Below are 26,886 nucleotides of genomic sequence, written 5' to 3' on the forward strand. Positions count from 1 at the left end.
GAAGATTGGCAGCAGATGTTAGCTCAGGGCTAATCTTCCTCAAAGAAATAAAAAAATTAAAAATTTCTTCCTAGCTCGTGATTTTTTTTATTTTTAAAGATTTTATTTTTCCTTTTCCTCCCAAAGCACCCCCAGTACATAGTTGTGTATCTTCAGTTGTGGCATGTGGGGACGCTGCCTCAGCATGGCCTGACGAGTGGTGCCATGTCAGCACCCAGGATTCGAACCGGTGAAACCCTGGGCCGCCGAAGCAGAGCGCGCGAACTTAACCACTCGGCCATGGGGCCGGCCCCTTAGCTTGTGATTTTATTTTCCATATTTCAGTACCTAATGTGTAGCACTTCAAAATTCTAGATTATTAACACGCAAGAAATTAGAAATGTAGAACTTGAACCCTCTTTCTTACATGTTTCATCTACAGATCAAAAACGTCACTAAATCATTAACCACATATGTTGTGAGTGCCAGCCTTTCAGATACATCCATTCAAAACTTGCCTGACCCAGTGGTTATTACTCTGCAGCACATTGAAGGCAACCAGGTAACATATCCATTTGCATGTCAGAATAAAAAGGCCTCGGAACTCTTCCATGATTTTCCTGTTAAAAGTAATTGCCTAGTTAACAGATGTGATTCTAAGACTTAATGAAGATTGTCCCATTCTAGGTAGCAGAGGTTTGTTGTAATTGGGGCCTTCTAGAAATAATGCCTTAGCCTAAAGGGGTAACTGATGGTGGGTTTCTAGCACTGTGACAGATTGGCTGAGGAGTGATCGGGGGCAGGTGGATGTTTTAGCTGTTCCATCACACTAAATGATATTTAATTCCATTTATTTTTGAGTGAGGCAAACAATTTAATTTGAAATAATTGAAAATTTTTATCCTTTGAATTTCCATGAAGAACATTAAAATATGTATTAATTATCACCAAAGGATTAAAACTATAGTCATATGGCATAACATAAGGTATATATTACTAAATGATCAAATTTAGCTGCAGTATAAGAACGAACTACTATGCCATTCTTTGATGGTAATGTATGTCCAGTGTGACGTCTTAATAGCTTCCTTTATTCCCAATCTAAAAGACCATATGGTACAGCATCTTTTTCACAGATCTTATTCTAGAAGGGAAGAAGGAAGAATGGGAGAGGGAACTTAAAAAAAAAACAACCAGATACCAAATGAAACATGACAAATGGCTAAGATCTCTCAATTCCCACTGGGGCCACAGCCCTCCCAGCATCCCCCAATGACCAATTTCTCATTGCCTCCAGTTCCCTGAAGATTGTGGGAGCTGGTGAGTTCTCAGGAATGCTCACCAGGCTTAATGAGGAGGCAGCCAACCTTCACTCTACAAGGCTTGATCTCAGCTGTGAGCCCCAAATTCCCAACTTCCACAAGGCGTACCTACCACACATCAGACGGGCGCCAGCCATCCACAGCCTCCTCTTGGGCCTTGCACCAGGAGGGTATGGCAAATTCCTGTTACCAAACATTTTAAAGGACATGTGCCAGATCACCATGCATTAATATGTTATTTTCTCACTTGTAAACCCCAAGTTACTTGGGTTGAGTCTTAAAAACAACTCACAAATGGTCTGTGTGTATGTGTGTGTGTGTGTGTGTGTGTCTACTGTTTGAAAAACATTGAGAAAAAAACACGGGTGTAGTTGTCATTGTGTGGGAACTATCACAAGGAAAGGTATTTCACCTCTGATTTTTCTTTTATCTAGAATTACGATCAAGTTCACTGTGCCTTTTGGGACTTTGGGAGTAACAGTAAGTTTTATTCCTAGCAAGCTTTGTCTTTGGCTCTCAACAAGACTTTGCCCCTGACCATTTTCCTATTCGGCAGTTGGATGGGAGGGAGTTATATTGAAGCTACTATCTTATCAGAGCCTAGAGAGAACTCTGACTGACCAAAATCCAAATATGAGTCTTATATCTAATTAGGGAATGCGAGTTTAAACCTTTCTTTTTGGTAAGAGACTTATCTGGGAGATCAGAAAAATCACACAACTCAGGGATAGGCAAGATTGGAAGAAAATTTGGAAGACCTAGTGCAGAGCAGCCTTGAGCTGTTTGAAGAAAGTTGAGGAGTGAACATCTGGCTCTTGATCTGTGCTTTCCCATGGAGATTTGCAATGTCTACTATCTCCTTCCCTTTTTTCCCCTCATTTCTTCTAGACTGATTGTGTGACCGTGGATAGTCCATTTATTCTCTTAGAGCCCCAATCTTTTTATCTTTTCATTGAGGGCATAAGACTTCCTGGTTGGTCTCTCAGGGTCCTTCCTGCTTGGCTAGGTATGAGTCTTTAGGGACGAGAATGGAAAGGACTGGGGATCAGGGTTACTGAACAGATTCCTCTTAGGCTTGCCATCTCCACTGGAATCTCCAGGGATATCGCCAAATCTCAGAGAATTCCCACACAGAATCAATTTCCCCTGGCATGCCAGGAGTGGCTATGTGACCAGTCCTTCCACCTGTAGAAGCTCTGCTTGGCAACTTTTCCCTTTTTAGTATCCTTGGAATTCTGGGAGAAAGGGACATTTTCTTCCCATTCAACTCCCTGGGATGTGGGAATACTGTTCCTTTCCTACACCCCTCCAAGTCTCCTAGGATAAAATGATGAGCTTTGTCTCTCACAGCCTCAAGAAGTTGATCCGTGTGTTCATTAATGCCAGTTGCTGGGCTCCTCCCAGGTCACCCTTTGCTCCCACCCCTCTGTCCATGAATCCAGAACCTCTGGGATCTATGGAATTATCCTGGATGGACAAACTTTGAGCACACTTAGCTGCTTGCCCTAGGATAAGCACTCTGGTCTAGTGCTACCCTGGAGGTTCGACTCTACACCTGGTCTACTACTCGAGACCTGCAGGTTATGGAAGTCTGAGAGTTGATTCTAGAACCATGAATATGCTCAGGAGTGAGAAACGAGGCAGGTGTCCAGTAGACCAGAGGCTTTCCTTGGCCCTAAGGACCTCCAGAACATGATCTGGCTTGAGTGTAAAGCATTCGAGACCATTTGAATTCTGGGTTGAATTAGTTGTTTCAGATGTTTATTGCAATGCCACTGAGTTGGCTCAAGTGTCAGACTGTATTCCATAGCTCATGTCCTTCAAAAAGTTCAAGAAATACCTGTTTCCTATTTGTGCTACTTTCAAAAACAGTCCTTACTCTGTCACCACAGCATGGCGGCGGGACTGCTGTTCATGGTAAGAGTCTGTCCTAATCTGTAGAAGTACAAGAGCAGGAAAAGTAAGAGCCAAAGTTATGCCATTCACAAAGTTCCTAACAAGTCAATTTAGCCTATTAGACTTAATTTCCGTGTTCAATTATACCTCTATCTTGCTGTCTTAACAAACAATGAAAATTACAACACACGTTCAGAAGGTGCATATAACAAAAAGTTAAATATTTCTGAGAAAAACAAAATTGCTTTGAAATTCCCTTCTGTCTCCTGCAGATGGGCGAGGTGGATGGAATTCATCAGGCTGTAAAGTAAAGGAAACAAACGTAAATCACACAATCTGCCAGTGTGACCACCTCACCCATTTTGGAGTGTTAATGGTAAGTTTTCCCTTAATCACTCCTTCATAGAATTTTGACAACTTTTATTAAATTACAGACCAGGAATATACATGTGAACTAAGGAATGGAAAAATGGCATGTGGGTGGAAAAAGTCCCACTTTGTTCAACCAAAGTAGAGCAGATTGAAGCAAATATTTATTTTCCTCCTTATAAAATTAATGCCTGCTGCTCAAAATTCAAACATTACAGAAAAGGTCCCTATAATTCCCCTCCCAAGAAATTAACACCTTTAACACCTTCATGTATATTCTCTCAGATTCTTTTCCTATGTGTATATTAACATGTTTTTGTTTTATAAAAATGGGATCAAGTTATTTACACTGTTTTTACCACTTATTTTTCACCTGGCAATATATATTGGACACCTTTCAGGCAAATACATATCCATCTACTTAAATTTTTAAAACACCTTTGTAGTATTCCATTCTGACAATTTAACACAATGAATTTAACCAATCCACCCTAAGTAGGCATTTTAGTTGTTACTGTTTTTCTCCATTATGAGCAATGTTGTAATATACATTTTTATTCATTTATCTTCTAACACTGATGTAAGTATTTCTATAGGATAAATTGACAGAAGTTGAATTGCTGGGTTAAAGGGTATGGTCCTTATAATTTTTTGTTTTTATTAAGGTTATAAAAGTTAACATCCTTGTGAAATTACAGTTGTACATTATTATTAGTCATGTTGTAGGTACACCACTTGACCCCTAGTGCCCTCCCCCCACCTCCCTTTCCCCTGGCAACCACCGATCAGTTCTCTTTGTCCATATGTTAACTACCACCTATGAGTGGAGTCATACAGAGTTCATCTTTCTCTGTCTGGCTTATTTCACTCAACATAATACTCTCAAGGTCTATCCACGTTGCTGTGAATGGGACAACTTTGTCCTTTTTTATGGCTGAGTAGTATTCCATTGTATATATGTACCACAAGGGTATGGTCCTTATAATTTTTAATTTTAATAGTTATTGTCAAGTTGCAGTGTGGGGAAGAGGTATTTTTTTTTAACATTTGTAGTACTTAACCAAACAAGAGTTATCTCATTAATTCGCATATCCAGGCATAGAGCCTCAGAGTTCTCCTTAACTATAGTTTCCCTTGTTCCCGCTGGTCCTCCCTAACATTGGGACTTGCTGAGTTTTCCTTCAAAACAGCTCTTAAATGTGTTCCTTCTTCTCTACCCGCCCCTGAGTACTTTCTTAGTTCTTTTAAGTTACTTTATTATATATTATCGTACGCTTTTATCTGAATGTGTCATGCATGAGTTGTTTCTCCTGCTAATGGTAAGCTCTGTGAAGGCTGAGAGTCTGTTCTATATTTCTATTCTTTTTTTTGTTTTTTGTTTTTTTTACAAAATCTATTCAATAAATAAGAGATGCTCCTCTGATGCTCATTGAATTGTAAGAACTTTGTTTAGCTCCCTCCAAATTGGGTAGAACATTACAGTAGGAGTCAAAAGACCAGGGCTCACGTTCCAGCTCTGTCACTAACTACCTGTGTGACCTTGGTCAGGTTGTTTCACTTGTTTGGACCTTAGAGTTGTCTTCTAAAATGTGAAAGATTGGAGCAGACCAGGATTTCTTAACCTTGGCACTAGTGATATTCTGGGCCAAATAATTCTTTGTTTTGGGGGGCTGTCCTGTGCATTATAGGATGTTTAACAGTATCCCTGGCCTCTACCCGCCAGATGCCAGTAGCATCCTCCCCAGTTGTGACAACCAAAAATGTCTCCAGACATTGTCAAATATCCCTGGGGGAAGGGTAAAATCGCTCCCAGTGAGAACTACCAGGGTAGACCAGCGCTTCTTAACCTTTTATGAGTCATGAATTTCTATAAGCATCAGATGAAAGCTATGGACCTTCTTCCCAGAAAAATGTACACATATATTCAAATAATTTTGCATGCCCCTTTGGGTCTTTTATGGTCCTCAGGCTAAGAACTACTGGATTATGTGCTCCCTAAGGTCCATTTTGTCTTTTAATTTTATGAAAGTTATGTAAGGTCTAAGGGAAAGGAACATTTTTTTTTTGATGTTCTGTGTAGTGTTTTGGGACGCTCAGTTCAGATAATGATTCACTTTGCATCTCAAATTCACATCTATTAGTTTGGTTATATTTTAAGTGTGGAACATGTTAATGACAATAAAACCAAGGACTAAATGTTCTTCCAGTGCTGTTGATGGCTCTTCAGGCCCTGTACACAGTGAGTCGCACCAGACACACTCAACAAACAATATACGGTCTTATCATATAGCCATCTGCATACTCTGGTTTTATAAGAGCAATAGCAGAGATGCTACACATCCTGGGAACCTCCCGTTAATGGGCACTGGAAGCATTTTACCATAAACTTGCTCTGGTGAATGTATAAAATACAACACATTGCATTCCCTAGGATTTATCCAGGTCTGCAGTGGATGCAGTGAATGAACGGATATTAGTGCTTATAACATACATTGGATGTGGAATCTCCTCCATTTTCCTGGGAGTTGCAGTGGTGACGTACATAGCCTTTCAGTAAGTTGATAGAGTAAGTTTAATTTGGTTTGGTGGATGCTGCTGTCATTGGAACCATGTTAACTTCATACAAAGTTTCCTATTCATCACAATAGGAAGAAGTCAGATCCATTAGGTTATGAAGTGAACAGGTTAAAAAAACAACAACAACAACCAATTCTCCTCTTAAAAAAAAAAAAGATTGTGACTGGATTTTTAAAAAAGCAAGAGTGTTAGCATAGGAAAAGATCTCTCTAAGAGGATACAAAAACACTAACCATAAAAGAAAAAGTTGATAAATTGGGCCATTAAAATTACAAACTTCTTTCAACAACACTGTTAAGAAGTGAAAAGGCAGATCAAAGATTGGAAGAAGATATTCACAATGCATATATCTGACAGAAGACTTGTATGCAAAATATATAAAAAACTCTTACAAATCAAAAGCAAAAGACAGACAATACAAGTAAAAATAAGTAAAAGATTTGAACTGGCACCTCACAAAAGAGGATATCCATGCCTAGCCCTAAATCCTACCCATCTGGCTAATAAGTACATCACGGGGTTTTCAACATCATTACTCCTCAGAGATTAAAACCAGAATTATACTTTTACGCACCTACCAGAATGACTAAAATGAAAAATTCTGACAATAGCAAGTGTCAACAGGGATGTGGAACAACGGAAACTCTTACACACTGCTGGTGGGAATGCAAAAATGGCACAGACACTTTGGAAAATTCTTTGACAATACCCACTAAACACAAATATATATCTAGCTGTTGACCCAGAAATTTCACTATTTTAGAGAAATGAGTGCATATAGCCACTGAAAGCAATATACAAGAATATTCACAGCAGCTTCATTGATAATGGCCCCAAATTGGAAACAATTCCAATGTACATTAACAGTTGACTGGATGCATAAATTGTGGTATATTCATAAAATGAAATGCTTCACAGCAGTGAAAATGAATGAACTTCTATACAATGGAACATAATATCTAAATCTCGTAGACATAGAGTTTAGCAAAGGAAGCAGAAAAAGAAGAGAACGTACTGTATGCTTCCATTTATATGAAATTCCAAGTTCAGGCAAAACTAAATCTATGGGGATAGAATTTAGAATATTGGTTACTCTAGTGGGGGGTATTGAATGGGAGAAGGAATGAAGGAGCCTTCTGAGATGTTGAAAACATTCTATTGCTTGATCTGGGTGGAAGTTCCTCAGGTGTATTCATATGAAAAGATTCACTGAGTTACATTCTTAAGACTTGTGTACTTTACTATTTACCTCGATTTAATAAAACCTACACACACAAAATTAAAATTGCAAAATTTAAATCAAGAATTATTTATTAGAAATGAAAAAGAAAAGGAAATATACATATTTAATTTGGAAAATACTGGGTCAGTTTCCACAAAGTACAATTGTGATCACTTAGTGATGCCAAATGTCTGAATCTTTGGAAACACCCAATACTTGAAATGGTTTTCATGGTCATCCTGCTCTTCGGTCATATGTAGATCCAGCCTTGAGTCTGCTGAAGGAGTGAAGACAGAATTGTACTATCCAGGAAACTCCTTCCTTCTCTCCAAAAGAGAAAAAGAAAAAGAAAAAAAAAAGGGGATACTGCTTAATTGAGAGAGGCTATTATTACTCCTGTTAGTGAAGGTCACTATATTTAGGATACTTTGACTCAATTTGGAAAGAGGGTGGGGAACTCTAAAATTCAGTACTTGTAAGGTACCATGAGTAATTTAATTTTAACAGGCAGTTCTTTCATTCTTTCACTCGTTATGCAAATAAGATGTGGCAACGCTTCATTAAAAATAGAGACCCTACCTAACTAAACATCTTGCCTTTTCTTTTAGCAAACTTCGCAAAGATCATCCTTCCAAAATCCTGATCAACCTGTGCACAGCACTACTGATGCTAAACCTGGTATTTCTGGTCAATTCCTGGTCGTCATCATTTCAGAAGGAGGGACTTTGCATCACAGCCGCAGTCGTGCTTCATTACTTCCTGCTGGTTTCTTTGACTTGGATGGGCCTGGAGGCGCTCCACATGTATTTTGCTCTAGTCCAAGTCTTCAATGTATACATTCCCAATTATATCCTTAAATTTTGCCTAGTTGGTTGGGGTAAGTATATCTGCCATTGTCCTCGATGCCTATGTTAAAACCTTAAAAGCCTGTGTGTGTCTTTCTAATTCTAGCTCTATTAGACAAATTATTGGGGACCAAATTCTGTTATTATCATAGGTAAGGAATTAAGAACTACCTCGCTGAGGTTGGGTGTGCATCCCTTCTTCTGCCTATGTTGCTCTATAAATTCAACTTTTAAACTTTATGGGGAGGGATTAGTTCACAAATATTTATAAACACCTGCTTGTGTACTCAGCTAAATGCTGGATCTATGGGAGTAAACCTGTCAGATTTTATCCTTCCCTTTGTAGAAGTTATAGTCACAACAAATACTTACTGATACAGCAGCCAACACTTAGGTAGTGCTTACATGTGCCAGACATTGTTCTAAGAGCTTTACATACTCATTTAATCTTCACAATGTCTCTATGGGAAAGGCTTCATCATTATTCTCATTTAATAGATGAGGACACTGAGGCACAGAGAGATTAGGTAATTTGCCAAAACTCACACAGCCTAGCAAGTAGCAGAACTGGGATTTGAACCAGGGAGTCTGTCTCCATAGTTTGGGCTTTCACTCCATCTGATCTAACCCCCTGATTTAAGGGACAGGGAAAGGACTTGCAATGTGTGACATCGTGCTCACCCAGACACACCCTGATTCTTACCACCCCTCATGACTGTCACTCTCACTGCTGCCCTATGGAAGGGGGCAGAAATGAGCCTCAGCAAGACTATTTCCTAATTTAAATGTCATTTCTTTGGTTTGCTTTCCTGTATTTCTAACTGACACAGCTCAGCTCCTCCCCCACCCTTTGCCTGTTCAAGACAGATTTTGAATTCACAAAATGCCTTGGCCACATAGGAGATGCACACTGGGTGGGATGCTTAGGATACATAGGAAGATAGATTTTATCTTCCATTGCCTTTGTGAAGACAATAGCTTCCCAATTAGCTACCCATCCTTTTAGTGAGTTCATTAACATAGCACATGTTTTCATTGGGTACGCAGTCAGTGCTATTATCCACGCTAATATAGGGAGCAAAGACAGGCAAATGCTTAACAAAGCATAATCGCAAAAATTGTTTTTGCACACTTTGGAATCCATCAGAAACACAGAGCCAAAAGCAGTCAATACACTCCGCTTTATGCCTGGCAGCCCTCACCTCCAGTCAACTGGAAGATTGAAAAACGTTGTGGAAGAGTCTTCATGAATAATCCAGAAAGTAGATAACCCCCGTATGGCTGACTGTGGGGGGGGCTGTAAATAGCACTCAATCCTGGCTTTCCTTCTCCCTCGTCATTATTCATTCTCGGCTTCCTTTTCAGACCCTTCCTCCTTCAATGTTGGTGTTCCCCAGAGCATGCTTCTTACCTCTTTGATCTTCTCATTCCACACACACTTCCTGGGGTACAAGGAGAGGCAGGAAAGGCTAAGGCTTGGTACTTGGAGGCAGGAAGAACTTGGGGGGTGTCAAGTACACACTCAAGCCAAGGCCAAGGGCTGATTGGCTCGACCAGTAAAGATACAACGAGCCACTTTCAGATTCAGTTGATTACTTCCATAGCGGCGAAAGGAAGAGTAGCTAAAGGTGCCAGCTCCCAAGTCCTTGTCCCACACACTATAAAGAACGACACCAAAACAAAAGGGAACAGATGGCTGCCACACGAGCTGTGGGATTCCCTGTTGCGGAGGAGCCAGTTCGAAACTGAAGCTATGTGGTTTTATATTCCACAGTTCTGTTCTGAGGGGGTAGGGTGCAAAGCACCACACTGCCTCAGAACCTGGGAGGCGATGAGAGACAGTGTCCTGACAGCCTCCCAGAGGAGAGGCAGGCGAGAAGGAGATAGCCTCAGAGCACCTCCTCACTGGCCTGCCGTCTTCTTGAATTCGTGGAAGATCACAAGGCGTTCTGCCCACATTCAAATCAGCTGCTGTTCAAGCCTTTGCCTACTCAGTCTACGTGGATACCTGCGAGGTCGCCAGGGAGCCACTGCAGAGCTGTCCCGCTACAGGGAGTTTCAGAGCATTTAAATAATGTACAGCATAGGGAATATAGTTAATAATATTGTAATAACTTTGTACAGTGACAGATGGCAACTGAACTCATCGTGGTGATCATTTCATAATGTATATGAATATTGAATCGCCATGATGTACACCTAAAACTAATGGGATAGTGGATGTCAATTATATTTCAATTAAAAAATTAAATCAATAAATATTAGACAAATGCAATCAACTGTAAGGAAAATAAATATTGGCATCTGTTTGTATTTGAAGTTCTATCTTCCTAATGCCAAAGCAACCTGTTGAAAAGGTTTTATTCCTTTATCTAAATCCCGGCCCAAGGCAATAGTGTTGTCCACCTTCTTTTTGGTAAGCGCTAGGGATCTTTTTTGTTTTAATTATCAAAGTGTAAACACAGCTTAGAGACTGCCTCACAACTTCCATCCTAAATGTGAGGCCTCCGTCCACCCCTCCCTTCTGGCCTCCAACAGGTATATTCTTAAACATCTACATTATTGCTAGGCACTGTGTTAGGTGTGATGCACACATTGGAAGGGACTGTCCAGTTTATGACAGAATAGGACACACATACTCGGCACTCTGGGGTTCGGAACAGCTTTGGATATATCTTACAAAATGCTTAAAATGTGTGCGGGTGTAACGGTCTTAGTTTAGGAGCAATGCATTGTTAGAAACAAGGAAAACGTTTAAGTTTTGCAAATGTACGTGAAATTGGATTTTTAAACCCTGTATCTATACTCATGTCACGTTTGACCACTTAGACCGAACTGATTGCTTTATTATAGTCTGGCTGAATTGACTGGTTGTTAACTGGTCGATCTAGTCAAAATGTCAAACTAGTAACGAGTGTGGAAACAGCTCCCCTGTCAGAAAGGCACTGAAGGTTGCTGATGATTGCCTGTGCCCTGCCTCCAAGGTGACCTAGACATAAAGACACTGGGAAGTGAGGGAAAGGGAGAAAAAGTGGCGGCCCATCATCTGAGAAGAAATGCTTGATGCGAACTTATATTCCGATGAACGAGATATTTCTGTTGCCAAGTTGATTTTTCGGCACTTGAGCTATTTTTAATAACCAGTGGGCGTTGTATTGGAGCCATCGGCATGCTGTCTAGTTTAGCAGATTGGGGAACTCCTAGAAATGTTTCACTTGGAAGAATTCACAAACATTCTGCAAACAATGGTATTTTGATGCCCGCACATCTGTGGTTCATTTAAAGTGTTTTAATGTATCAGTGCCCACATTCATTGATCAGGATCTCTCCCCCGCTTCCTAATGGGATGCCTTTGGCTTGCTTCCTCACTCTAGGAATCCCAGCAATCATGGTGGCAGTTATAGTCAGTGTGAAAAGAGATCTGTATGGAACTCAGAGCTCAAAGACTCCATTGTAAGTACCAGCATCTCTGCTTCTCAGGTGGTGATGCTCTTGACCATCAGGGAACGGTGGGGTGTTCCAGGCCTAGGGCTTAGTCTTGACTCTGACTTTAGGGAGGACTCAGCCTCAGTCTTTCTGATCTAAACACAGTCATGTGCACACTCACATAATGGTCAGGTGCCTGGGCTCTTTATGCCCTTGGGCAAGTTACCTTACCTCTTACTTCCATTTCCTCCTCTGGAAAATGGGTATAATAATGTTTGCTCTCAGTGTTGTGCGTAAATTAAAATGACATCATATATATAAAGTGCTCATCATGTGGCCTGTTCCCTGGTAAGTGCTACATAACTGGCAGCTATTGTGATTATGATTAGAAAGCTCACAGAAGGTGGAAGGAGTTGGAGTGGCCACTATAAGGAAATACGGAGATGAGTTGGAAAACATTTTCTACCTTTCAACAACAAAGTTCTCCCCTGAAGACGACTCCACCACTTTCCTTTGCAAATTGGCTCAGCTTTGTTGTCCTAGACATTCTTTTCTTTCTTTCTTTTTCTTTTCTTTTTAACATATAAACCCATCTCTTTGGTTCTCTCATCCACAGCCACAAGAGACTAGCCATTCACTTTGCCCCACCTCTCTAGAACCTTCTTTTACAGACCTGTAGGTAGTAACCATGTAGTCCTTTAGACTGCACAGTCTCATTTCACACTCTGATTCTTTTTTACATACCCATATCTATTCTCTTTATCGTTGCCTCCCAAGCTATTTTTTGCTATAGATTTTCCCTCCCACCAGACTGGCGTGAAACGTAGGAGGTCTTGCCCCCGAGACTCCTCTGTCTTTCATATTGAGATGACAGTTTCCAGAAGGTCAAAATTATATTGCCCTTTCCAGCAGATGCCGTCTAATTATAATTCCTTGTTATCCTTTCTTTCTCTCCCTTTTCTCTTCCCTTCCTTCTCATCTCCTCCTTTGTCCTCCCTCCTTGCCTGTTTTGTGGCTTAAAGGATCCCTAGTGTCTGTCTAATGGTGGTTCTTCAAAGATCAAAAGCAAAAGAAAAAACAAGAACAAAACCAACTCCACTCGCCCTGAGTAGAGCCCTTTCATATGTGCGTTGGTTAGTAAGAGGTAGATTGCTCTAAGAGCTTTTTGAAAAATAATTATATTTTGAAGAAGTAATACATGCACATGGTACAAAATTCAAATGTACAAAAGGGTAGAGGATGAAAAGTAAGCCCCAGTCCCAACCCCAGCTACCCAGCTTATCTCCCTTGATGCAACTCTTATTACCAGCAATCAAATTTGCATACATATTCTCTTGCACACTTTGTTACCTAAGGGGTAGAGATACACTTTTTGATACTTAACAATATGTTTAGGAGATGATTCTCCATCCAAACATATAGCTCTGCCACTTTTCAAGAGTTTTCTATATCCTTCTTTAAGGCTGAAGATGATATTCAAGGAACCCTAAGTATTAGTCTCTATTAGGGAAATTAAATGCTTTTTTCGCCCCCTCCCAGTACACACAAACTCACAAATACATGCAAGTATCCACACCAACATGAACAATGTGACCACAAGGGATTTTCTTGGTTCTGGAAAAGAGATCTCAGCTAAGTTGACACACGATTAAATTAATGAAGCTTGTCTATGTTCAAAAATCAGAGGTGATGCCTCCAGTAATTGGAAATGATGTTGGCTAAAATATTTGTTCATAGGGATCACTACACATTTCTTCTTTTTTTTTTTTTTTTGCTGAGAAAGATTCGCCTTGAGCTAACATCTGTTGCCAATCTTCCTCCCTTTTTTTTCCCTGCCCAAAGCCCCAGTACATAGTTGTATATCCCAGTTGTAAATCCTTCCAGTTCTTCTATGTGAACCACCCCCACAGCATGGCTACTGACAGACAAGTGGTGTGGTTTGACGTCCAGTAGCTTAGCCTGGGCCACTGAAGTAGAGCACACTGAACTTTAACAGCTAGGCCATCAGGGCTGGCTCACATATTTCTTCTTTAATAGAAACTGTGGAGCCATTAATCAATCCAGTGGCCAGTATTGCCTTTTGTAGTCCTAACCTGTAAATGTGGTGGGACGTTTAACATATACATCATATTTTAAAGCAATGCAACGAGAGCTGTGCTTTTTTGTTGCATTTTCATTAACTCTGATAATCTTATCATTGTTTGATACAGCATTCAGAAAAGCCAGTCATTGCTTACTGTCCTTTTACTGTGATACTTATCATGAAAAGCGGAATTCATCCCTCAAATAAAAGCTTAGGTGTAAGACATGGGGGAGGAGAGCCACTTTGGGGGGAAATACATAATTTGTTCTTCTGTTGTTGAGGAAGACAGTAGCCTTCTAGGAAATTGGATTGAGAGGTTTCTGCACATATAGGGCAGAAATATCCTCTAGGATTTCTAATTAGGCACTGGAAAGAACCCTGGAGTGGGGCTCAGGAGATTAAGTTCCTAGTCCCAGCTCCGCCCCTAGTGAGTGTGAATGAACTGTGTCAAGTTGTTTCGTCTCTCTAGGTCTAGGTGTTCTCAGGTGAAATGAAACTGTGACTAGGTGATCTTCAGAGTCTTACTGAAAAATAGGAGTTTATGTTTCTCTACCTCACAATGGTCTTCTCTTCTTTGTCTCTTGCAGTTGTTGGATTAAAGACGATTCTATCTTTTACATCTCAGTTGTGGCTTATTTTTGCTTCATCTTTCTCATGAATCTCTCCATGTTCTGCATTGTTTTTGCCAAACTGAATTCCATGAAAGCCCATAGCCAGAAGACTCGGCAGAAGATGATCCTGCATGATCTCAAAGGCACAACAAGCCTGACATTCTTACTTGGCCTCACCTGGGGGTTTGCCTTTTTTGCCTGGGGACCTGTGAGGATCTTTTTCTTGTATCTTTTTGCCATTTTTAACACTTTGCAAGGTAACTGCTGTTCTTTGCACTTTCTGTGGCTAGCTAGACCTCCACCAAAGCTTTTGCTGCCTTAGAAAATAATCTCACCTTTCAGGGTTTTGGAGGAGGAGAGGATACTCCAAGAGGCTTCTGCTGTCAATGAGTTGACAGGCAGCCATTGGAAACATTAGCTAGATGCTAGGGCTTCATTAAATGAGCCCACTCTCTCTTACTCAGGGATGCAGAGAGAAGCCTAGATAGCTAACCCAACCCTAGTTAACTGGCAATGTCTATATCAAATGCTGCTTCACAATACTTCTTACAGTATTCATTACATCAACACATTCTGCTCATAGGTGTCCAGATTCACACTTATGTTGACATTTCGAAATGCACAATCCAGTTGAACATAGCAATTATTGGACAGTAGAAACATTAAACTTTTGACCACATAGACTCTGGCTGCATTAGATATCCTAATACTGTGGGAAAGAGCCAGGCTAGGAAATTACAGAGTCATCGAGGAACAAAGGTAAAGAGCAAAAAGCAGTGGACCAAGGCAAGGGGCCAAGGTTCTAGTCTTCGTTTTGCTACAAATCAACCTTGAAAAAGTCACCACAACTTGTTGAGTTAGATGAGCCTAAGTGAATGGCTCTATAGCTCTTTAATCTCATTCCTGTTTTCTGGTGAAAGGAGCAAATGATGAGGAAATGATTAAATGGTAGGCCAAGATGACATGATAAGTAAAAGCAAGGGATCTGGTTAATATACCTGTGAGTAATTGTTGATGTTCATTTTTTTTTCCTGAGGAAGATTTGCCCTGAACTAACATCTGTTGCCAATCTTCCTCTTTTCCTTTTGCTTGAGGAAGATTAGCCCTGAGCTAACATCTGTGCCCATCTTCCTCTAATTTATTTGTGGGATGCCTGCCTCAGCATGGCTTGACCAGCGGTGCGTAGGTCCATACCTGGGATCCGAACCAACGATCCCAAGGCCGCCAAACTTAACTGCTGCACCACCAGGCTGGCCCCCCTTCCCCCATTCTTGAAATGGCACAATATACATTAGAATGGTCAAGGTCTGAGGAATTCTGCTGGGGGAGAAAAACCTTCAAAGATTCGTTTTAACCCAGCATTTAAAAACACTTCAGAACACTTTGTCATTGTGGTTATTAACCCTTGAGGAAGCTTGGGAAATATTAATTGGTGTGCAGTTATATGCCAGGCATTTGCAAGGTGCTGCAGAGAGATGGGGAAGCAATCTAGAATCAGGCGCAGTTTTTGCCCTCATGTCTTATTATTCAAGCAACCATCTCATTTTAGAGCAATGAAGTGTATCAACTGAAACTTTCTGTCCCACCAGATTCTGCCAACCTGATCTAGCCATATTCGGATTGCAATGCAAAAAGACACAAAATGTGTTGTTCTTCCCCCGCATGCCTACTTTCTGCCTTCTGGTGGTGAGGATGACATTTTTAGGAGCTCTCCATGCCCCTCTCGCTTGGTTCGCTTTTTGAGGCTGGCAGCACTTGGTTGTCTCCTGCATTGCTGACTGAGGCCCTGGTAATAGTTCTATACTTTCCCTATTGACAGACCTACCTGGCCTACGCTGAGACACCCTGGTCTCTGTAGCATGCTTTAAGAACCAACCAGCCTTGGTGTAGAATGTGTAGAGAAGTGGATTAGGAGCCAGGTGCCCGTGCAGACTTTTTCCTCAGCAATAACTCCAGGCTTCTCTTGGCTCACTAATTCTGAGGAGGAACACACTTACCCTATGAAAAGAGGGGTGAAAGGGAAAGCTGACAAAAAAAAAAAACAGGAAAGCAAAGCAGTTTAGAGCTTAAAGCGGGGAGAGGTGTTTTCAAAACAGCGAGCTCCATTCCTATGGTAGAAGGGACTGCTAGTACCTAAGCAGGAAGCCTACATTGGCAGAAGCAGAATCCCAAGGAGGACCTCCCAAGAACCGAAACCAGAGCCTTGTAGACCCAGCATCAACCGAGCCGAGCTGTCTGTCTGTCAGACATGCTTTATGTCAATCAATCACCAAGCATTTCTAGTTGCTAGTCCCACCTACAAGATAGACTGTGCCATCTTGCAGAGAGGGTGTTTTCAGAGCCCTGAGTTTCAAACTCAAGTTGCACACACAAACATACACACCCCAAATAGTCAAAACAAGAATGCAGTGAAACGAGTTAACAAATTAGCCATTTAAAAGACAGATGGCAAGTTTGCAATTCTGGCTGAAAGGGGCTGCCCTGTGGTCAGGTGTGAAAAAATTATGCCCATGATGAGCCATTTCTGAAGGAGGGACGCACAAATAAAAATGCAGGTGACAAAAACCTGACATCTTCCCGCATGCCTATGTTCTAGTGAGTAAGCAGATCAATCTGTTATTGGAAAGAAAAAAGAAGGCTGTCAGGCAGAGAGGGAGAGCTGGCAGGCAGCTCATTGGAATTCAGAGAATAACCTTTAAGCCTGAGAACGAACTAAACCCCATGCAGGAAATCAGAGCAGCCATAGGTGCTTGTCGCCACTGTTGCCCCTTGTTTGCGCTGAAGATGGAGAGGTTTTAGCTGCTCTGAGATGGGGGTTTGCTCTCATTCGGTGGCTGCAACAACTTCCAGGTGGCTGCTGCTCAGAAAAAGAGTGAACGCTGCCAGATTCATCACCAGTGTTGTTTGGTTACAAATGAAGATAAAGCCCTCAGGGGACATAGTGAAACATGTCATTCCGTTTAGCCTCCCGATTGCTGCCTCCCATCCAGAATCAGAGAGTCTCAGGGCTGGGACCTGGGAATGAAGAGCTTCCCAATCCAATTTCCCAGTGAGTGACAGAAGTCACATGCCTCTACCTCAAACTTCCCAGAGACACAGAGCTCACCATTTCATAAAGCAGAGCATTGAACTTCTCTTTATTGAAATATATTTGACATACAACCTTGTGTAAATTTAAGGCAAACAACATGTTGATTAGATAAATTTACATATTGTACATGATTGCTATTGTAACTTCTACTCAGCCCTTAATCTTATCTGGGTCATCCTTTCCTGAGGGTAGCATAGTGCAGTGGTTAAGACCTTGGGCTCTGCATTCAGATTGCCTGAGTTCAGTCCTGAGGCTGCCAGATCAATGTTGGCTCTGTGACTCGGTCAAGTTTACTAGACTTGGACTCTGAGGCCTCTCATCTGTAAAAATGAGACTAATAGCACAATGCCTAGGACACAGTCATTGCTTAGTGAAGACTAGCTTGACTTTTCATTACACGGTTGCTCTGTGGCTTCCTCCCATTGCTCTGAGTTCCAACCTGACAACTACACAGAACAAGCCTAGCTTATCCTCTTCCTGACAGCCTTTCAGATCTGTGACTGTAGCTACCATCTCTCCTCACCCTATATTCCACACTCCAAGTTTTCTCTTATCCAAATTACAGCACCCCAGCTCTTTCAGCCTTTCCTCAAGTCCATCCCTATTCTTGTTTGCTCTCTTCCTGAATACTTCTACTTGTTATCATCTTCTTAAAACAAAGCCTCCCAAACTCAGTTTGGTGCTGGTAGGAGGAAGGGCTAAACCAGGGCAGAATGGCAGGAGATGCTTACTCTCCTCATGCAAGATTCTTTACTTCCACTAATTCCCTGGCTTAAATGAGCTTTGGGGGCATTTACTAGTGACTCGTGCTCACCTTGCAATGAGTTAAGACCACTCCAATCCATCACTAATCATTTACCTTCAGAACAACTGGCCAATGAGGAGGCAAGCTGAACCTTATATAGAGAAGAAAGGTTTCCAAACTGCACTTGGACCAAAAGAAATATTTTGAGGCCCAAGAAGATATCACTAAGGTTGCAGAAAGCCATGAGAGTTTGTGTGTTAAGGGCTTTGGAGTTCAAGTCAACAAACATCTATTGAGCTGCTACACAGAATACTGGAGGCAAAGGGAGAAATGATATAAAGACGGAAGAGAAAGCTACCTCAGCCCTCAAAGACTTGACAGCTAGCTGGAGAGATGGGCAGTGCATGGAGAATAATATGGCTAAACATGGCAAACGTTATAAGAAACAAAGTGCTATGGGAGCTCAGGAGTGGGAAAGCTGAGTTTCAGTTTGAGGCATCTGGAAAGGCTTTGTGAATAAAGACTTTTAGCATGGACCATAAATAAAAGCCAGGCTGTTGACAATTTCACCTCCAAACTTTAGGAAATCCAATTGGCGTTCCAGGGCATTTGCAATAAGGATCATCATGAGTCCTACTTTCATCCCCCAAGAAGATATTTTAGACTTAGGGGATGAGAAATGGCCAAAATTGCTAGTGGATACCATTAGCACCCCTTCCTCACTTGCAGGACAAAAATCAGAGCTGGCAGTAGAAATTGAGGGCACCGAATTCATGATTTCCACACAGTGTAATTGTGCCAAAGAACATGTGTATTAGGTATTTATTGCTGTGTTATTACTCCCAAATTTTAGCAGCTTAAAACAACAAACACTTATTATCTTACATGGTTTCGGAGGGTCAGGAATTCAGGCGCAGCTTAGCTGAGTGGTTCTGGCTCAGGGTCTCTTATGGAGTTGCAGTCAAGCTGTCAGCCGGGCTGCAGTCATCTGGAGACTTGACTGATGCTTGAGGATCTGCTTCCAGGAAGGCTCACTCACTCGGCCGTGGACTGGAAGCTTCAGTTCCTCACCATGTGGTCCTCTCTACAGGGCTGTCAGAGTGTCTTTAAGACATAACACTTGGCTTCCTTCAGAGTAAGTGATAATAGGGAGAGAGAGAAAGCCACAATGTCTTTTATAAACTAATCTTGGAAGTGACTACACCATCATTTCTGCCATATTCTGTTGGTACAATGTGGGAGGAGACTCCATAAGGATGTGAATGCCAAGATGTGGGGATCGTTGAGAACCGTCTCAGAGGCTAGCTCCCATTGCAGGCCTCATCTCTCAAGCTCCAGGATGGACAGCAGCCCAGGGGGAATACTGTGGTTAACATGAAGTCTTGAGACCTTTTTGCCATCACTGACTTTGGGAGGGAGGCTGGAAAGATAAGCGCAGAAAGTCAGTAATGACCCTGGGGTTCCTTAGAAGAGGTATTAATGATGACAACAGCAGGCCTGAGTGTGAGCATTGGTGACAGAATGAAAGAAGCTGAAAAAGACTGACCTTCTTTTCCTGGCTTAGGATTCCTCATTTTTGTATTCCACTGTGCAATGAAGGAGAGTGTCCGGGAGCAGTGGCAGATACACCTCTGTTGCAGGTGGTTTCGACTGAGTGACTCTTCTGGTAAGATGTCAGTTTGGGTAAGGTTTTGAATTCTACAGGTTTTACAAAACTCATCAGATTAACTTGTCTCCTGATTTGAGTTCATACAGCATCAACATCAAAATGGAGGCTGTTTTCATGTCATGAAAATGATTTGTACTTTTGAGCCGAGATGAATGAAGTCAGGTGAAAGATGTGATTTGGGCCATATTTTAACTTAATAAAGCTTCTCTTTTGGCCCAAATTCCTTGGATTGCTTGCCCTTGCTGTCTACTGAGTCTCAATTCAATTAAAGAACATTGATTGAGTGCCTACTGTGTTCTACGCACTGAGTCACAGGGTCTTTCTGGCCCGTAGCCAACAGTGGGTTGAGTGGCTGTGGGAAGCAAGGAGTGATGGTGGAGATGGAGAGAACTTGCAGCATCCCTAGGATGCCCAGCTAGTGGGCTTCCCACACGGACTGAGGACCTTTCCTGCACAGTGGGAAATGTAGAGGACTCTGACGTTGCCTCTGAGGATGTCTCCAGTCCAGGCAAATTGATTTTCTATGTATCAAAAGGCTCCTCCATCCAATTCAGGCAGCTTCACTCAGTCTCAATGCAAAGCTCAGTCTATTTCCTTTAGAGAAGGCAATGCTTGAACTCAAAGATTCTATAAGTAGCACAGAGATCCTGCTCCTTTATGTTGGGCATGTCAGTAACCTGCTGGCCCCTGTGCCAGGCTCTAGGGAAAGCAGGCATCCTTGGTAAGTGAATTGACTTTGCCTGTAGCATACATTACAGTTCAAACTTACTTCTTACAACTTCATAGAAAAGCTGACTCCTTGAGATACCCAGAATGAACACTCTGTACATCGGGCTTTATACTTTTTAACAAAATTCTTAAGGTATAATTTACCCATTTGAAGTGTAGAATTTAGTAAGGTTTATGTTTTTAACTATTTTTGGTGTCTTTTCAGATGCCAGCAGGTATGGGCTAAATATTGGGTATAAAAAGGAAAGACTGAAGAAAACCTTCAAGCAAAAATTGTTGACACCATCCCTCAAGTCAACTGCAACTAGCTCCACTTTCAAGTCTTTAGGCTCCGCACAAGGCACTCCTTCACAAATGAGCTTCCCAAATGGTGAGAGAAAATGCTATGTCGCCTGCACTGATGTCTCAGAGATATTGAATGAATGTGAAGCTACATAAATGGTCTTGGGAAATATTGCCTCCTCAGAAGGAAATGCACATGTGCATGTATATACCTGGGTTCATTCTTGGCTGAGAAAGTGTGTATAGAAGCACCTAGTGAACTTAGTCTGTATAAATCTGGTAGGCTATTAGAATAACGGAAGAGAGAAGAGACTGAAGATCCAAAAAAATCCATGGATAATTAAAACAATTGTCACAGACTGTTAAAAACAGAAGGTGAAAATGAAAATACAAAAAGCCAAAATCTATGGGATACAGCAAAAGCAGTTCTAAGAGGGAAGTTTATAGCAATACAGGCCTACCTCAACAAACAAGAAAAATCTCAAGTAGACAATCTAACAGTGCACCTAAAGGAAATGGAAAAAGAAGAACAAACAAAGCCCAAAAGATTAGAAGGCAGGAAACAATACAAATCAGAGCAGAAATAAATGAGATAGAGACTTAAAAAACAATAGAAAAATCAATGAAACCAAGAGCTGCTTCTTTGAAAAGACAAACAAAGTTGACAAAACTTTAACTAGACTCACCAACAAAAAAAGAGAGAAGGCTCAAATAAATAAAATCAGAAATGAAAGAGGAGAAATTACAACAGACACCTCAAAAATACAAAAGATTATGAGAATACTATCAAAAGCTATATGCCAACAAATTGGATAATCTAGAAGAAATGGATAAATTCTTAGGATCATACAGCCTTCCAAAAATGAATCAATAAGAAATAGAGAATTTGAATATACTGATCACCAGTAAGAAGATCGAAACAGCAATCATAAACCTCCAAAAAAATAAAAGTCCAGGACCAGATGGCTTCCCTGGTGAATTCTACCAAACATTCAAAGAAGACTTAATACCTATCCTTCTCAAACTCTTCCAAAAAATTGAAGAGGAGGTGAAGCTCCCTAACTCATTCTACGAAGCCAACATTACCCGGATACCAAAACCAGACAGGGACAACACAAAAAAAGAAAATTACAGGCCAATATCACTGATGAACATTGGTGCAAAAGTCCTCAACAAAATACTAGCAAATCGAATACAACAAATACATCAAAAAGATCATACGTCACAATCAAGTGGGATTTATTCCAGGGATTCAGGGATGGTTCAACATCCGCAAATCAATCAACATAATACACCACATTAACAAAATGAAGAATAAAAATCACATGATCATCTCAATAGATGCAGAGAAAGAATTTGACAAGATATAGCATCCACTTATGATAAAACCTCTGAATAAAATGGGTATACAAGGAAAGTACCGCAACATAATAAAGACCACATACGACAAACCCACAGCTAATATCATTCTCAATGGAGAAAAACTGAAGGCTATCCCTCTAAGCACAGGAACCAGACAAGGATGCGCACTGTCACCACTCTTATTTAACATAGTATTGGAAGTCCTAGCCAGAGCAATCAGGCAAGAAAAAGAAATAAAAGGGATCCACACTGGAAATGAAGACGTGAAACAGTCACCATTTGCAGATGACATGATTTTATATAGAGAAAACTCTAAAGAACCCACTAAAAAACTTTCAGAAAAATAAATGAATATGGTCTATACACTAACAGCAAAGTAGCAGAAAGAGAAATTAAGAATACAATCCCATTCATGATTGCAACAAAAAGACTAAAATACCTAGGAATAAACTTAACCAAAGAAGTGAAACATCTGTATACTGAAAACTACAAAACATTGTTGAAAGAAATTGAAGACACAAAGAAATGAAAAGATATTCTGTGCTCTTGGATTGGAGGAATTAACATAGTTAAAATGTCCATACTTCCTAAAGCAATCTATAGTTTCAATGCAATCCCTATCAAAGTTCCAACAACATTTTTTCACAGAAATAGAACAAAGAATCCTAAAATTTATAGGGAACAAGAAAAACCCTCAAATAGCCAAAGGAATCCTGAGAAAAAAGAACGAAGCTGGAGGTATCACACTCCCTGATTTCAAAATATACTACAGAGCTATAGTGACCAAAACAGCATGGGACTGGCACAAAAATAGACACACAGATCAGTGGAACAGAATTGAGAGCCAGAAATAAACCCACACATCTATGGACAGCTAATTTTCAACAAGGGAGCCAAGAACATACAATGGAAAAAGGAAAGTCTCTTCAATAAACAGTGTTGGGAAAACTGGACAGCCACATGCAAAAGAATGAAAGTAGACCATTATCTTACACCATACACAAAAATAAACTCAAAATGGATTAAAGATTTGAACGTAAGACCTAGAACCATTAAACTTCTAGGAGAAAACATAGGCAGTACGCTCTTTGACATCGTCTTAGCAGCATATTTTTAAGTACCATATCTGAACGGCCAAGGGAAACAATAGAAAAAATAAACAAATGAGACTACGTCAAACTAAAAAGCTTCTGCACAGCAAAGGAAACCATCAACAAAACGAAAAGAGAACCTGACAATTGGGAGAAGATATTTGCAAACCATATATCAGATAAGGGGGTAATATCCAAATATACAAAGAACTCATACATCTCAACAACAAAAAAAGTAACAACCCAATTAAAAAATGGGCAAGAGATCTGAACAGACATTTCTCCAAAGAAGATATACAGATGGCCAACAGGCACATAAAAAGATGTTCAACATCATTAACTATCAGGGAAATGCAAACATAAACGACAATGAGATATCAGCTCACTCCCGTCAGCATGGCTATAATTAACAAGACAGGAAACAATAATTGTTGGAGAGGATGTGGAGAGAAGGGAACCCTTATACACTGCTGGTGGGAGTACAAACTGGTGCAGCCACTATGGAAAACAGTTTGGAGATTCCTCAAAAAATTACAAATAGATCTACCATGTGATCCAGCTATTCCACTGCTGGGTATTTATCCAAAGAATGTGAAAACACGAATGCATAAAGATGCATACACTCCTATGTTCATCGTAGCATTATTCACAATATCCAGGACTTGGAAACAACCCAGGTGCCCGTCAAGGGACGAATGGATAAAGAAGATGCAGTATACATATGCACAATGGAATACTACTTAGCCATAAGAAACGATGAAATCCGGCCATTTGTTTCAACATGGATGGACCTTGAGGGTATTATACTAAGTGAAATAAGTCAGAGGGAGAAAGTCAAATACTATATGATCTCACTCATAAGTAGAAGATTAAAACAACGATCAAGAAACACATAGAAACAGAGATTGGATTGGTGGTTACCAGAGGGGAAGTGGGGAGGGAGGTGGGCAAAAGGGGTGATTAGGCACATGTGTGTGGTGATGGATTGTAACTAGTCTTTGGGTGGTCAACATGATGTAACCTACATGGAAATCAAAATATAACGATGTACACCTGAAATTTATATTATGTTATAAACCAATGTTACACTAATAAAAAAAAAAAGAAAAAAGCAGAAGGAACTTTAGGCATTGTCTAGTACAATCCCCTCATTTTACAGATGAGGAACCTTAAGCAGGAAAAGGAAAACACCTTACGGACAGTCGCTCAGCCCATCAGCAGCAGAACTGGGGCCAGAACTCAGGTCTCCTGGCTCTCGGGTTAGTGCTCATCACACCCCACCAAAAATACCCGCCGAGCTGCACACCACTCTTAGATGCTCACCTTCTTCCATAGGAAGCCCACTTTCTAGGTACAGAGACAGATGTTGAGGTGGAGGTGGTGTTGGGAGGAAAAATGCAGGTTAAGGATTGGTCTAAAGGTCAAAAGTAAAGCGAAAGGCAAAATGAGCAAGAACTTAAGAACTCAAGTTGATGTTGTGATGATTCTGTGTTGTGTACTTCCATCTAGATGGTGGTGCGGTGGCCTTTGGTTTCCTTTCTTAAAGACCAAAGTAGACTCCGGCTCACACACAGAGAACACCTTTGGTGGCCTGGCTGTAGTCCTTCTCCCACCTTCTCAGAGCTGGTGGTAGAACTGCCTTATCCACTTGTAGTTTTCATTATGTTGGCTCCACACAACAGTTCTGTTTCCAAGGGTTGCAGCCAATCCAGAAGCAGCGTGGTAGGTAAAAAAAAGCACCAAACTTGGAGTCCAAAGGCTTTGGCTTGAGTCCAAGCTCTGTCACTAACTCTGTGACCTTGGCACATCACTTCCCTACTTGGAGCTACATTTTCTCTACCCTCAACATGAGGGGGCTAGGATGGGCAATCTCCAAAGTGCCTACCAGCTTCAGGACTGTGTGAGGCAACACTTTTTTCCAGTTAGGCTGGTTGACTAGTGTATAGAGTCTCAGTCTCCATTTCTGTATGGGAAAGTTGGCGCATATGGAGAAAGTCTTTCGCTGGCCAAAGCATCCCTCAGACTCTGGCCAGCTAACTTGTGGATAGGTTCTGATGCTCATATGGAGGCACTGGGGAACCATGGCAGATAGAGGGCTTGAGTTATGGAAGCTCCTTAGCAGATAATAGTTGGGGCTGATTGGGAAATATTTTTCAAGAGGGTTAGTTAGTATTGGCTTCTCTGCTGTCCCCAGGGGATATTGTTTCAGTGGCAAATCATCTACAGCCCAAATGTACATATTTTTCTTTGGAAGACCAGTAGCAAATACCATGTACAGGATTTTGAATGTTGCTGTACCGAGCCATAGACCTGGAGAGCCCAGGGGCCTGCAGCCAGCATCAAAATGCTCATCAGTTGTGACAGTAACGCAGCCAGTAGGGCAAGTAGTCCAGCATCTTGGACCACAGTTCTAAAACTGCAATCTGGATGCTGCCATCAGACTTGTGGCAGCCAGAAGCTCGATTCCATTAGCACAGAATGAAAAATTACACCCTCTATACCACTGGGTACCCTCAGTCTTGAGAAACAGCTAAACCTTCAGAACAAGAATATCAAACTCATATGGGATATAGCTATGTGTGTTACCATTTTATATTGTCTCTTCGTGAAGGACTCCATGGTTTGTCCATGAATATCTCCCCCTAGGCTAAGGTTACTTTGAATAACATAGCCTGTTATTCACAATGCAGGAAGAACACATGCACCTGTAATTGCCTAAACAGTGCCGTTAGGATGAATTAATCCATCCCAGATTCATACTAAACTATCCAAGGAAAGCACCATAACTTTCACTTCCTTTCTAATTCCTCTATTCATTCCTTCATTTGATAAAAACTTCTGGGGCCGGCTCCGTGGCTGAGTGGTTAAGTTTGCGCGCTCCGCTGCGGCGGCCCAGGGTTCAGATCCTGAGCGCGGACATGGCACCACTCGTCAGGCCACGTTGAGGTGGCGTCCCACATCCCACAACTAGAAGGAGCTGCAACTAAGATATACAACTGTGTACAGGGGTCTTTGGGGAGATAAAGCAGGAAAAAAATAAAGATTGGCAACAGTTGTTAGCCCAGGTGCCAATCTTAAAAAAAAAAAAAAACTTCTTATGCTCCTACTATGTGCAAAGTCCCCAATGCCATGGCTGAAAATGTTCTTTTTTTCTTTAATGCAGATCATTTTGATGACAATCCCTACTGTTTCTCTCCCTTGAGTTGTGAAATTGTGCCTACTTGTGTGAGAAGAATATAACCTGATGAATTAAAAATGAATTCCATTCACAAACAAAGATTTCTTCAATAATTCCCAGCAGAGAGACCCACCTCCCTTCACCCCTAGATTGGGAAAAATGTTGAATTTGTGACGCCATCTGCTCCAACTTCATATTCTAAATATTATTTTGGAAGGGGCAGAATGAGATAGCATTTAGTGAATATTAAAATCAGAATAATTCTCCTATTCGTTGTTATAGTTTCTCATTTTAGATAAGATTTGAGCCTAGAGTTATGATATATTAGGGGAGAAAGTTCTACAGCATTGGACATTTTGTTTCAAAAACTCTAAGTGTTCACATTCTAAAAGGAAAAAAATCAAAATCA

At 41.1% G+C, this 26,886-nt stretch overlaps 1 protein-coding gene across 1 annotated transcript in view; it reads left to right on the top strand.

The window, feature by feature from the left end:
• The window catches only part of ADGRG4 (adhesion G protein-coupled receptor G4), a 91,500-nt gene extending 64,961 nt beyond the window's left edge, over positions 1–26,539 (top strand). The window contains 10 exon segments of the mRNA XM_070501792.1: positions 422–541; positions 1,736–1,781; positions 3,470–3,573; positions 5,998–6,119; positions 7,974–8,242; positions 11,585–11,663; positions 14,307–14,587; positions 19,731–19,832; positions 20,770–20,934; positions 26,463–26,539. Of these exon segments, the coding sequence (XP_070357893.1) occupies positions 422–541; positions 1,736–1,781; positions 3,470–3,573; positions 5,998–6,119; positions 7,974–8,242; positions 11,585–11,663; positions 14,307–14,587; positions 19,731–19,832; positions 20,770–20,934; positions 26,463–26,539 (1,365 nt within the window).
• The last annotated feature ends 347 nt before the right edge of the window (positions 26,540–26,886 follow it).

Source organism: Equus asinus, chromosome X, assembly GCF_041296235.1.
Source record: "Equus asinus isolate D_3611 breed Donkey chromosome X, EquAss-T2T_v2, whole genome shotgun sequence".
NCBI classification, from domain to species: Eukaryota; Metazoa; Chordata; class Mammalia; order Perissodactyla; family Equidae; genus Equus; species Equus asinus.